A 13,724-nucleotide genomic window follows, 5' to 3' on the forward strand; every position below is an offset into this window, starting at 1 on the left:
ACATAGTTAGGGCTTTCTCTCAGTCATGCAAGCTTGGTGTATCTTTAAGATAAAATCACCATGTAAAGAATGATTGGATCAGTTCTGGAATTGAAAGGTGCTGTGGAAAGATTTTGTGCAGAAACAGGCCCTTTGACCCAATGGGTCTATCAGGCATCCTTTGCACTAATACCACCCAAATCTTTTTTTTTTAAATTCTCCTTACTTTCCCATCACTGTACCTAGAATTTTCCACTCACCTACACATTGGGAGAAAATTTACAGTAGCTAATCATCTAACAAACCAGCACGCCTTTAAAAAAATAGGAGATAAGTGAAGCACTCAAAGAGAATTCATGCAATCATAGGCAGAAGGATGCACCCAAGATGAGGATTAAAGCCACATCTGATGCTGTGAGGCAACAGGTCTACTTGCTTTGCCACTCTGCAGAAACATAGATTAATATTAAGCAAACTGCTGGAGGGACTCAGCATGTCAGGCAGATCCACAAAGAGAAATGGACGGTCCACATTTCAGGTCAAGAAATTCATCAAGACTAAGGTGGGGATAGCTAGCAAGCATTAAAATGAAGGAGGAGAGGCCAAGAGGTGGAAGACAAGTAGAGGAGACAACCACTGGTGAAGGGTGGGGGGGAGATGGTCGAGTGAAAGCAAGTAGTGGAATAGCATTTCCCAAAATTGGAAAATTCAAGGTTCATCCTGTATCATTGTACTTGCTTTTCACAAACCACTTTTAATAAGTATAGCTGTGGTGTAATTATCTCCTTTCATGATAATTTACTGTTTTTACTATTATTGGAGATTTCATTATCATTTTTTCTTTGTTTTTAAAGTGATTATTAGATAGTTCCAAAATAGTATGTGGCCTGTATCATGAGGTACGATAATACTGTTCATTTTTACTTTCTGTAACTTGCCAAAAGTCAGAATCGTCAATTGTTGCCTGTTGTGCAATGTTCTATTTGCTACAGGGTTGGAACAATATATTTGCTTTCTTCTGCTTAAAAATGTTCAAACAGCTGCCTGATTTTAGCTTTTGTTCATAATCTAATGAGCAACATGATCAGGGTGTTTTAATCAAGGTCTCAGATGACAAACCCTTACTAGCTACTGCATTAATTAAATATATTAGATAATTTTTAACTGCAATAAATCCATTATCAACTAGCCAAAGATAAAACTTCCAGTAAAACTCAAAGTTGCTTAAAACTACTCCTAATTTAGTAGTAAATTAAATTGCTTCTCATTCAATGTGCCTGCTGGAGAAAAATAAGATACAAGATTACTGTGAGTGGTGTGAGAATTTGTATGTAGTTGATGATGGAAGTCAGGAAGCAAAAGTACCACAATATTCAAACAAGAAGATCGTTGTACCAAAAATTTCCCCAGTTACTTATCCAAATATCATTTCCAATTTTCCACTCAAATTGCCATTTTGAAATAAACCACTCTCTGTTAATTTCTCACCACTACCTCATTAAAATTCCCATTTCATTGGTTGGATCAGAAGTGCTTTATCCTGAAGATAGATTTGCATTTGCATCAATCAAACAGGCATCCACATTATACATATAATGAAACGCGAAAGCTGAAGGAATCCAGCAGGTCTTGCAGCATTGATTGAAGGTAAAGATATACTGTACAAGCGACATTTCAGGCCTGAGCCCTTGTTCAAGGCTTCTTACCTTGAAGGAAGGGCACAGGCTAAAATGTCAGTTCTATATCTTTACCCCCTATGGACATTGTGACACCTGCCGACTTCCTCCAGCATTTCTGTGTTTTATCCCTATTATACATGTTCCTGTCAAATAGGTCAAACTGTGTATAAAGTCTCTTGATTCAAAATCCTGCTTGGAGTAAGTTAGTAAAACCAAATTACTCCATGTAGGACAGGCTAACTGTATTACCGAAACTGATCCTCTTTTTTTCTGTGTTCTCTTTTCTTTCCCTTTCATGGTATGTTTTGCTGCGATCCATGTCATATGAGCAGACATTGACGAATGTGAATGGGTACCTAAACGTTGTGCATACCAGTGCATCAATACACCTGGCAACTTCAAGTGCGTGTGTCCTCCTGGACAAAAATTGCTAGGTGATGGGAAATCTTGTGCTGGATTAGAAAGATTACCAAATTATGACAGAATTTATAACTTTGCCCAGTTCCCCAATGCGGGTTACTTCAACCAGCAACACTTTAGTGAGACTTCGCAGTATAGATCTCACGTGAGCTACGGGACCATTTACCATGTGCCTTTCTCCAGGATGGGAAGGAGCTTTAGAAAAACATGCCCTGAAGGCTATGGGGCAAAGTATGGCAATTGCATAGGTAAACATCACCCTTTGTAAATGGAAAACATGTTTATACAGTATAAGCTATGAAAAAGCTTTGCTTGAAATACCTTGTGGGCTGTGAAGCTGAACTACCACTGCACAGGAAATTGTTTCCAGATTCTGTTCACTAATATAACTTATCATACCTTGTGTCTTCATATAATTACTTGCAATGTGATTGCTATTTTCCTTTTGTTACAATCGACTTATACCTTTCGATTTCCTGAAGCCATGGTACTTTTCCCTTTGTCTGAATATCTATTTCCCCTCTACTGTTAGCGAAACCTGACAGACTGACCACGCTTAGAGTGTTGAATGACCTAGTCTAAATTTTTACAAATAGGTTGTGTTCTGCAATCTGACCAGAAAACTTGCCCTGTTTCAGTAATCCATTAATTTATTTTCTTTTTTAAATTGAAATTTAAACTTATTAATAAAATAATTAGATGCATTTCAACATGCTCTCATCCTTCTACAGTCAAAATGAAAAGGTCCAAGATCTGCTAATCTTCCTATAGAAGACTTGTTTTCCAATCCATGCAACATCCCAGTAAATCTCCTCTGCACCCTCTCTAAAGCTTCCACATCCTTCCTGTAATGAGGTGACCAGAACTGAACACAATTCTCTAAGTGTGGTCTTACCAGATATTTGTAGAGTTGCAACATGACCTCTCTACTCTTGAACTCAATCCCTCTATAAATGAAGCCCAGCATCCCATTGGCCTTCTTAACCATCCTATCAACTTGTGCAACAACCTTGAGGGATGTATGGATTTGAGCCCCAAGGTCCCTCTGTTCATCCATACTCTTTAAGTAACAGACCATTAACTCTGTTCTCAGCCTTCTGGTTTGTTCTTCCAAAATGCATCACCTCACACTTATATGGATTGAAGTTCATCTGCTACTTTTCCACCCAACTCTGCATCCTGTCTCTATCCTCTTGTAACCTTCAGCTCTATCCACAACTCCTCCAATCTTCTGCATCTTCATCCAGGTCATTCATAAAAATCACAAAGAGCAGGGGTCCCAGAACAGATCCTTGCAGTACTCCACTAGTCACTGACCTCCAGGCAGAATACTTTCTTTCCACTACTACTCTCTGCTTTCTACCTGAAAGCCAATTCTTTTTTTTAATTCTCACAGCCATGCTTCAAGACTTTCTGAACGAGTCTCTCATGGGGAATTTGTCAAATGCCTTACTAAAATCCATGTAGACCTCATCAATTTCATTTTTTACCTTCTCAAAAAACTCAAATAGGCTCATGAGGCATGACCTTCACTTCACAAAGCCATGTTGACTATCCTTGAGTAGATTGTATTTCTCCAAATGCTCATTGATCCTCTCTTTAAGAATCTTCTCCAATATTTTGCACACCACTGATGTAAGACTCACTGGTCTATAATTCCCAGGATTCTCCCTATTACCTCTTTTAAACAAAGCGACTACATTCTCCAATCCTCCAGCACCTCCCTTGCAGCCAAAGAGGAATCAAAGATCATAGTTATTGCCTCATCTATCTCTTCCTTCATTTCCCACACCAACCTGAGGTACATCGCATTGGGTCCCTGGAACTTATCAATCTTAATACTTTTAAGAATATCCAACACTTCCTCGTCTTTAATCTCAACACTATCCAGCACACAAGCCCATTCTATTCTGACCTCACCTTGATCAAGGTCCTTTTCTCTTATGAATACTGAAGCAAAGTGTTCATTTAAGACCTCCTCTGCCTCCAGGCACATGTTGCCTCCTTTATCCTTTAGCGGCCCCACCTTCATTCTCGTCATCCTTCTGTTCACATACACATAGAACGCCTTGGGGTTCTCCTTACTTCTACAAGCCAAACCTTCTCATGCCCCCTTTGAACGCTCCTGAGTCCTTCCTTAAGCTCCTTCCTGGCCACCATATACTTTTCATGAGCCTTTCCTGCTTCCTATATCTAGTGTACATTTCCTTCTTCCTCTTGGCTAGTTGCCTCACTTGTTTCGTCAACCATGGGGTTCCCTTTTCCTACCATCTTTTTCTTTCCCAATGGGACAAACCTATCTTTAACCCTGCACAAGTGGTCCCAAAACTTCCGTCACATTACTTTTGTCCCTTCTCCCTTGTTTCCATTTACTCTCACTAGTTCCTGTCTCATCCCTTCATAATTAGCCCTTCTCCAATTAAGCACTTTCCCATTTTATCTGCTTTTAACCTTTTCCATGGCAATGATAAAGCTCAGAGAGTTATGGTCACTCTCACCAAAATGCTCCCCATTGAGAGGTCCACCACCTGACCAGGTTCATTATCCAGGATTAAATCCAGTATGGCTTCTCCTCATCAGCTGGTCCACCAACTGTGTCAGGAACAAATTTAGCCCCAGCTATCCCTCTTGAAGTCAGGAGGTGCCAGTCAATATTAGGGAAGTTGAAATCACCCATAACTACAACCCTTATTTTCCTGTACCAATCCAAAATCTGCCTTCTTACCTGCTTCTCGGTGTCCAGAGGGATATTTTTGGGGCCTATAGTCTACTCCCAGCACCGTGATTGCTCCCTTCCTATTTCTGACCTACCCACCCTGACTCAATGGACATTCTCCTCCCTTTCTTTAGCCATGATAGTATCCCTGAGCAGTAATGCTCCTCCCCCTCTCCCTTATCTATTCTTTTTAAAACACCTAAACCCTGGTACCTGCATCAGCCAATCCTTCCCTTCCTCCAGGCAACATATCATCCGGGAGCCTCAATCTCATTCACAGAACCTCCTATCCACCTATCTAACCAAAAGAGTGCCCTATCACTAAGGTTCTCCTCTTCTCCTACCTTCCCTTCTGTGCCAAAGATGAGACCACCACAACTGCTAGATCATTCCCCCAAAAGCTTCCAAAACAGTATACATTGTCGAGGAGAATGGCCACAGGGGTGCTCTGCTCTATCTGCTTATTCCCCTTCCAGGCATCCAGTTTCCTGACTGGATGAGCCTATTTTGGGGATGACTGTCTCCCTGAAGTTCCTCTCTATCACTGCCTCTGCCTCCCGAATGATCCAGAGTTCATCCAGCTCTTGCTCCATTTCCTTCACTCAGTCTCCCAGGAGCTGCAGCTGGATGCACCTCTTGCAGGTGCAGTCATCAGGGACAATTGTGCTGTCCCAGATTTCCCACATCCTGCAAACAGAGCATTCCACTGCCCTGGCTGTCTCCATTAACCCTTCCTAATTTAAATACAAAGATATTTTCTGGCCTTACCTCATTGGAATCAAGCTTGTCCTCAGCCTCTAAGTCCCACTCCTACACTGGGCCACTCTGTTTGAGCTACCCCTTTTTATTTGTCACTGCTCTTATCTTTATTATTCTTCCCACTAATCACTGTTCTGTTTAACCCTTAACTTGCCCTCCTGCTCCCTTTTAAACAGCACTCACCTCCAGCTGGTTTCCAACACTCACAGCTCTCTCGAGGGTCTCACTCCTCTTCTTTCAGTGATGATCCTGAAATAACAGTTAAATTCAAGTTGTTGTTCATTTGTTTTTTTAAAACAATTCTGCAGAAATGAAATAAATGAAATTAAAATTTTCCAATTTTATATCCCATTGGAATGCTCATTTAATACTAACTTTTTACGTTACAATAGAAAATGCTATCTTAATTTTCACCTTCATTGGTGAAGTGTCAAGAAAGATTAATAGTTTGATTTTTCAGAATGTCAACTTTTCTATTCACAGATATTAATGAATGTGAAAAGAAGCAACCTTGTCAGCATGACTGCAAAAACACAGCAGGGAGCTACCAGTGTCTCTGCCCCAGTGGATACAGGCTCATGCCTAATGGGAAAGCATGTCATGGTAGGAGAGAGTTTTACATCTGTACATTGTATTTATTTTTATAATAATAAAATCATAAAAAATCAGAAATAAGCCATTCAGTGACATATTAACTACCACCCATGCCCCAGGGTGAGCTTTCGTAACAACCCACTTGACCTTGCCCCCATCCCCTCACATATTCTAAATTTATCTGCTGGTGTGCATGTGTACGCTGTGCTCGGTAATGGCAGGATAGAATTGATGGGCTCAGTGGCAATAGCCCATTGGAGAAGAGTGAATGAGGAGGGGAGGGGTTGGGCCAGTAGTGGGGGTGCCTTGGTGCTGGCTGGGATCTCATTGGCGGGTCTGACACTGTGTAACTGGTTTGACCACGTTGGCATTTTATTCTCTGAGCCTTCTGGCTTGGGTTCAGAGAAATAACTGGAGATGAAAAAACAGCTGGGTAAAAATCAGGCACTGGCGAATTTCTAAGACACAATCTACCTTTATATAATTTATTATTAAATGTATATTTCTATTTCCGCACAATTCCCCGGCTTGCCTTTCCTTTAATTACATCGATTAAACGAGAACGCTCTGTCCAGGGTCCGCTTTTGCTCATGCCCTGACAACATGATTGAAAGCTTCTCAGTCAATAGATTCAGATTTATTAAATCATGAATACTTCACTTAAAATGCCTCCAAATACAAGTGAGTTTTTAAAATGTTGAGGAAATATTCTCCATTTTCAGAGGGAGACACCCCCCCATAGTCCACATCCCCGTGAACGCCCTGCCCTCTCTTCACCTTCAGTGGTAAAGTGACTCTCAACCCTGAGCACCCGGTGAGAGAGAAGCAGACGGCACTGCCTTGCAGCAAACAATCAATGCAGGAGCAATGGCTGTCTTTGTTACCCATAAACCCCACACAGCTGGAGCTGCTCTGCCAGCGCCAGGGATATGTAGAGCAATTCCAGCTGTATGGGGGCTATGGGTAATAAAGATGGCCATTGCTCCTGCATTGAGTCTTAGCCACAAGCCGGTGTGGTACTTTGATGAACTCTGGGCTTGGCACCCTTACTGCTACGTATGGAGATAGGTTGAGGGGGGGGGGGGGGGGACAGATGGACGATCAGAGGGGAGAGACGGCGGGGGTTGGGCATATTCATTAGTGTATTGTTACGGAGAGTCTGCATTTCAGATAAGACTGCAGGGTGGTCGCAAAAATGTCTAGGGCTGTCACAGGAAAAATTTGGGACGGGAATTAGTTTGTAATTCCCGCCTGGAACTTTTTACACAGCCAGCGTTGTGGGAAATTCCTGTTATGTAGTGGTATATTTGATGAGCAGATGTCATCTACCAAAAAAAGTGCTGGTTTTTGGAGGTTGATGGTGTTCAGAATCCTGGATAAAGGTTAGGCACCTGTACTGAGACCAATCATAATAGCTGCCCAGTAGAACCTACAAACCAATACTGGCCAGAACCTTAGTAATGCACAAGCCAATGTTACAGGTGCTGTTTTTTCAACAGTTGACAATCCTTCCATTTATCCCTTCTTTTCGATTTTTATCTTAACCAGTAAAACAAAATAGATACTGCATTATATCCTTACAAATTTTTATATATTTACTATTTGAACAATGTGCAACAACCCAATCATTAGTCAACTAAGTATTTATTCCCACTTCCAATGAAAAAAATACAATAATTTACTGTGTATAATTATGAATCCATTCATTTAGTTTGAAAGGTTCTAATAATAGCCACTCATAATTTAAATGTTTTCAAATGTTGCAATCCATAAGCATTACAATATTTCTTTTTTGACCTCCACAGATGTTGATGAATGTCTGGAACAAAACATCCATTGTGGAGCTAATCGTATGTGCTTTAATATGAGAGGCAGTTTCCAATGCATAGACACTCCTTGTCCACCAAAATACCAGCGAGATCCAATTACTGGGTACGTTTCACCAATGTCATTAGCTTTGTTCTGTTGTTTTTTTAATTATTTCCTATAATTTTTAAACTCAAAAACTTTTTGCCTGATTTAAGCGAGAAATTCCAGTTAGCAATCTATTATTTTCATTCCTATTACTTTCCTATTTCTTCTTACATGTAAATCAAGACTTAGAATCATAGAATGCTACAGCACAGAAAACAGGCTATTTGGCCCTTCTCGTCTGTGCCAACCTTCATTTCACTGACCTGTTCCCATTCCATAACGCTCTAGACCTCTCCAATTTATTCTTAAAACACAAGATTGAGCACACATTCACCACATCAGATGGCAACACATTCCACACTCCCACCCCTCTCTGAATGAACTTACGCCTAATGTTCCCCCTAAACCTTTCCCCTTTCAGCTTAAAACTATGACCTTGTATTTATCTTCCCCAATCTAAGTTGATAAAGCCTAATCGCATCCACTCTGCCTATACCTCTCAATCTTGTAAACCTCTATCAAATCTCCCCTCATTCTTCTTCACTCCAAGGAAAAAAAGTCCTAACCTGTTTAATCTTTCCCTGTAACTCAACTCCTGAAATCCTGGAAACATCCTAGTAAATCTTCTCTGACTTTTTCAATCTTAAATCAGGGGTCCCTAAACATTTTAAACCATCAACCCCTTCAAAGACTACATGGCCCCTCATCAACCCCCACCCCAGGCATGGAATCCTGGTGCTGGTCGGGGTCGGGGATGGATGAGGATGGGTCATATATCCAGTTTTGGGCCAGTCTGGCTTTTGAGCCCTCTGTCCTCCAACTGGCGCCACCTTGAGCTGGACGCTAATTTGTCCTCCATTTGGGGAAATAGGCCCTTCACCCCAAATGGAAGACAAATTAAGAGGCAGAAAGGGCACATACCTGTTAAATGCAGCGTCCTGGGATCCGCAGACCACGTGCAATGAGAGTGAAATGTGAAGGTGCTCAAAGTGCTGGTTGGCACATGCCACTAATCTCAGGCCTCCAGTCTGAGAAGCAACCATCCACTATCACTCTCTTTTTTCCCATAGAGCCTATTACAAATCCGTTTTTACAACTTCTCCATGTGTCATAACTTTCTGAACTAATTTCCCATGTGGAACCTTGGAAACAGCTTTACTAAAATCCATGTAGACAACATCCGCAACCTTTCCTTCATCTACCTTAGATTTTTTTTTTTCTAATTATCCATCTCATAGGATGATGATGGTTCCTTTCAGTCAATTTGTAGGGTTTGATATGAGGATACGTGCTCCTCAGAAAGGAACAGCATGAGAGAGAATGGATTTTTGCTGAGTAGGGGGTTGCACAGATCCAGACCCACCCTCTTGAAATCCCCTCCTGGATCCAGCAGTATGAAGAGGTCCAAGACAGCTGGGGGAACTTCTGTTGTAGTGAATGGCCAGACCAAGCTTCGATGCAAGGGATGCCCTTTCCACGCTTCATGATGTGTTTGCTAGTTGGCCTCTGACCCAACGAGAGGGTTCGTCTGCCCTTTGAGAGGTCTTGTTTCTCATCCTGCAGGATGACTAGCCTCCCTCCACACCAGGCAGACCTGGTGGGGGAGCTGGTTTAGTTGCTAAACACCTGACCACATGACAGGTATTACTAGGATACATGGTACCAGTATCACTCCAATGAGTGACCTCCTTGAAAAACTACAAGATTTGTTAAATACGACCTACCACACACAAAGCCTTGCTAACTGTCCTTAATCAGCTGATGACTGTCAAAATACCTATGTATCCTATCTCTCAGAACTCCTTCCAATAATTTACATACTACTGACGTCAGACTCACTGGCCTATAATTACCTAGTTTATTTTTGGAACCTTTTTTAAACAACGGGGCACATTCCAAAGAGACTGATTTTTTTTACTAAAGGTTGGTCACTTAATAACACATTTCCATTTATATTCTAGTATGATTAGACAAAGTTGGAAGCTGCATCCTGCTTTATTAACAGGTTATGGAAATGATGATTAAATCCAGATGCAAGTGATTGCAGATACTGGAATTCAGAGCAATAAAGAAACAAACTACTGGAGGAAGTAAAAAGATTTTTGTGATTTAAAAAAAAAAAATTACTTAAACCACAGTGTCTACAGATTTTTGTGATTTACGTCCAACTACTGGAGGAACTCAGCAGGTCAGGCACCATCCATGGAAGCATTTTCGGTTGAAACACTGTTTCAGGACTGAGAAATGAAAAGAAATTCATGCAAGGGGAGGTTTCTGGCCTGGTGAAAGCATTGGAGGAGAGAATGCAGGTGGAGAAAAGAAAGGAACTGGTAATAGGACTAGGGGAAAAGTTGGAAAGAGGGGCGTGTGTGTGAGAGAGAATGGTTCAAAGGGGTTTCAGATTACTTGAAAATGCAGAGTTCAATGTCCATGCTGTTGGATTGGAGATGAACCAGGCAGTATAATGAGGTGCTGGGAATAGAGTTAAGGCCGAGGAAAAATAGGTTGGGGAATTAAAATAGCTAACAACTGGGGGTGCCAGCTGGTGCACCAGAACAGTGCAGGTGTTTGGCAAAGTGGTCGACAAGTCAGAGTTTGGGTCTCACTGATGTGAATGCCTCATTGAATGCTGTAGGAGGTCCACATGAAATTCTGACTCACTTAGAAGGACTGTTCAAATCTCTGGATAATAGGAGCAGGTGTTGCCGCTCCAGGTGCAGTGGGAAGTGCATGAGGGATGGAGAGGTGGATATTGAAGAAAGACTGAATAAGGAAGGCACCGAGAGTGTGATCCATGCAAAAAGCAGAAAGGGATAGGGAGTAAGATGTGGAGAGTGGTGGGGTTAAGGGAATGCTATGGTTGTTCTGTTCAGGGTGGGGGGTGGGAGTGGAATGAGAACAGAGGTATGGGAAATACAGATGTAGGAGAACACTTTTTCTTTTATCTGCATCCACCCAACCTGCCTCCACCTGTTCATCAATCTTCACCTATCATCCACAATCTCATCTCTCTTTAAGACTGCCCATTTTCCCTCATCTTTCTCAGTCATGAATTAAGGTTTTGATCCAAAAGGTCAACTGTCTATTTTCCTCCACTGAGTTTTGGCTGCAGTGGTTTTTTGATCAAATTCAAGCTAATTGGATTTTCCAGTAAGTGATTATTAACTTTTCCTCCTTGTTGTTTCCTCAATGGAGGCACCATCCATATTATACCATCAGTAAGTAAGTCAGACATGAATCAGTTTCAATAGTTTTGTTTTGAATTACTAAACACTTCAATAACTTAAACATTTTTACACCTGCATAAAAATTTTGAAATATTACTGCTTGAAAATTACAGAAAATTATGATTGTTTCTCTATACCCAGTGCCCATTCTCCTTCCAAAGCCCATTAGCTTCTTTAAAATATAGATTAGGAATATACAATTTAGATTGTCAGAACCTACATTTCCAACATTTTGTTTTTCTTTTCTCCTGATATTTAGTGCCTACTATTTATAAGATGGTATAACATTAGTCTTTTCCAGTTCAAATAACATGAGAGAAGCAGATTACAGGAAATTGCTGTCAAATGATGTTAATCTGTAATTGATTAAATTCATGATTAGAGTCCCATTTTGAAAATGTGAGCTTGCTTTAGTGAAAAATCACATTTAAAAAGTTAAATGGGAGCAGGCTCACACAAGTCTATATAGATCTAAGGTGAGAAGCTGATTTACATTGAGATTGACTTTGGTAGTGAGTAGGTTAGGAACCACAGCGAGCGTCTTTCACAATGACTGTGAGACAATGGATCAGAAGCCTTTTCTTATTGTTTGTGTATTGAAATCTGTTTTTGTTTTATAGATTTTGCCTGAAAAACTGCCCATCCAATGATCTGGAGTGTGCTCTCACGCCATATGCCTTAGAGTACAAACTTGTTGCCCTGCCATTTGGTATTGCTGCTAACCAGGATCTTATCCGCCTGGTAGCTTATACTCATGATGGAGTGATGCATCCCAGAACTGTCTTCTATATGACTGATGAGGACCCATTGATACCTTTTGCAATTCGAGATGAGAACTTGAAAGGAGTTGTATTTACAATAAGACCACTACAAGAACCTCAGACGTACAGGATGAAAGTACGAGCTTCATCATACAGTGCAGATGGAAACATTGAATATCAGACTACTTTTATAGTTTATATAGCGGTATCTGCATACCCGTACTAAAGAGCACTGCAATATATAGTTTTTATTCACTCAATTAATCAGGCATCAGGTACACCGGAAGCAAATATTTTAAATCTGCCTTTGTCTAATACAGTTGTGAAAATGGTGCTTTGTTTTGGCAGTATGAATAGCAGAATGTTGTAAACAGCAGGCAACACCCTACCAAGCTGTTTGAACAAGGAAGAAAAATAATCATTCTCAACAATGGAATGATTTACAAGTTCTGACCAAATAACCACCAACCATTTAAAGTCATTACACTGTATAAGAAAGCCACAAGTTCTGGGAATCAGATAAAGATGTATTCTATTTTTTATGAAATGTATATAAATTCTGTGTTTTTTTTTCTATGCAGTTGCCTATGGTTCATGTATTTTTCCCTCCCAAAGGCCAAAGTGTAACATCTGATAACAAAATAAAGATCACGTTTTTCTGTTCTTTTACAATGAGCACTTCATTTATTTACTCTCAGCAAATGCAGCAGTCTCAGCTTCCTAAAATATTGGACAATGAAGTATTTTGGGTGTATTTTATGGATTTTGGGCTACTGGTCACGAAAATCACCTTAAACATTTCTTAACGTGTACTGTTATTTAGATACAACCTATTTTAAGTCTACTTGTATATTGCCCACAAAGCACACAGTTTTGGTCAGTCCAAGCATGCCTGGGCATTGACTCAAGTCTGATGCTATGCAAATGTTATCTTAAGCATTTAAAGATGTTGTTGAGAATTTTCTTAGCAACTACAGAGCGCCAAACTACATTCACCTGATTGACGACATGCTTCAAGTATACAAAACCATGAAGTGCTGCATGTCATTGAAAATTCATTTTCTGCATTCGCACTTAGACTTCTTCCCTGCTGATCTTGGTGCAGTTAGTGACGAACATGGTGAAAGGTTTCACCAGGACAATGCAACCATGGAAAATGGTCACAGGGCAACTGGAATCCAACAATGCTGGCCAACTATTGTTGAACACTGGCACGAGAGGAATCAGTTGCTGCGTTCAAACAAAAATCAGTGGAAAAACATTTTTAGGTCAGTTGAACTAATGCAATGTAATGTGTCAGCATCATTATGGGATTAAACGGGCTAAATTCAATAAAACTTAATTTTATGTTTCTCCAACTTCCTACAAATCTGAAGTTGTCTTATCATAATCCTCAATTATTTTTCAGGAAGCAAACCTTTTGAAAAAAATTGTTGTCCAGTGTTATGTTACTATGTTTCCATTATCCAAAACCTGACAAAAAAAATAGGCTACCCTTTATATAACAATTGGTGCAAAGTTTAATATGGTTTACAAGTGCGAGGTGCTGCATTTCGGTAAAAATAACCAGAATAGGTCATATGCAGTTAAGGGGAGGGCATTGAGGCACGCAGAGGAACCTGGGGGTGATGGTGCAGAGTTCACTGAAGGTGGATTCCCATGTAGACAGGGTGGT

General features: G+C 40.6%; 1 protein-coding gene across 1 annotated transcript in view; it reads left to right on the forward strand.

The window, feature by feature from the left end:
• The window catches only part of hmcn1 (hemicentin 1), a 538,964-nt gene extending 526,252 nt beyond the window's left edge, over positions 1-12,712 (forward strand). Inside the window, exons 104-107 of the mRNA XM_069942357.1 lie at positions 1,991-2,326; positions 6,037-6,156; positions 7,953-8,079; positions 11,909-12,712. Coding sequence (XP_069798458.1) covers positions 1,991-2,326; positions 6,037-6,156; positions 7,953-8,079; positions 11,909-12,275 — 950 coding nt within the window. The 3' untranslated portion in view covers positions 12,276-12,712. The remainder of the gene's footprint in view (positions 1-1,990; positions 2,327-6,036; positions 6,157-7,952; positions 8,080-11,908) is intronic.
• Positions 12,713-13,724: the final 1,012 nt, after the last annotated feature.

This window comes from Narcine bancroftii, chromosome 5, assembly GCF_036971445.1.
Source record: "Narcine bancroftii isolate sNarBan1 chromosome 5, sNarBan1.hap1, whole genome shotgun sequence".
Lineage (NCBI taxonomy): Eukaryota > Metazoa > Chordata > Chondrichthyes > Torpediniformes > Narcinidae > Narcine > Narcine bancroftii.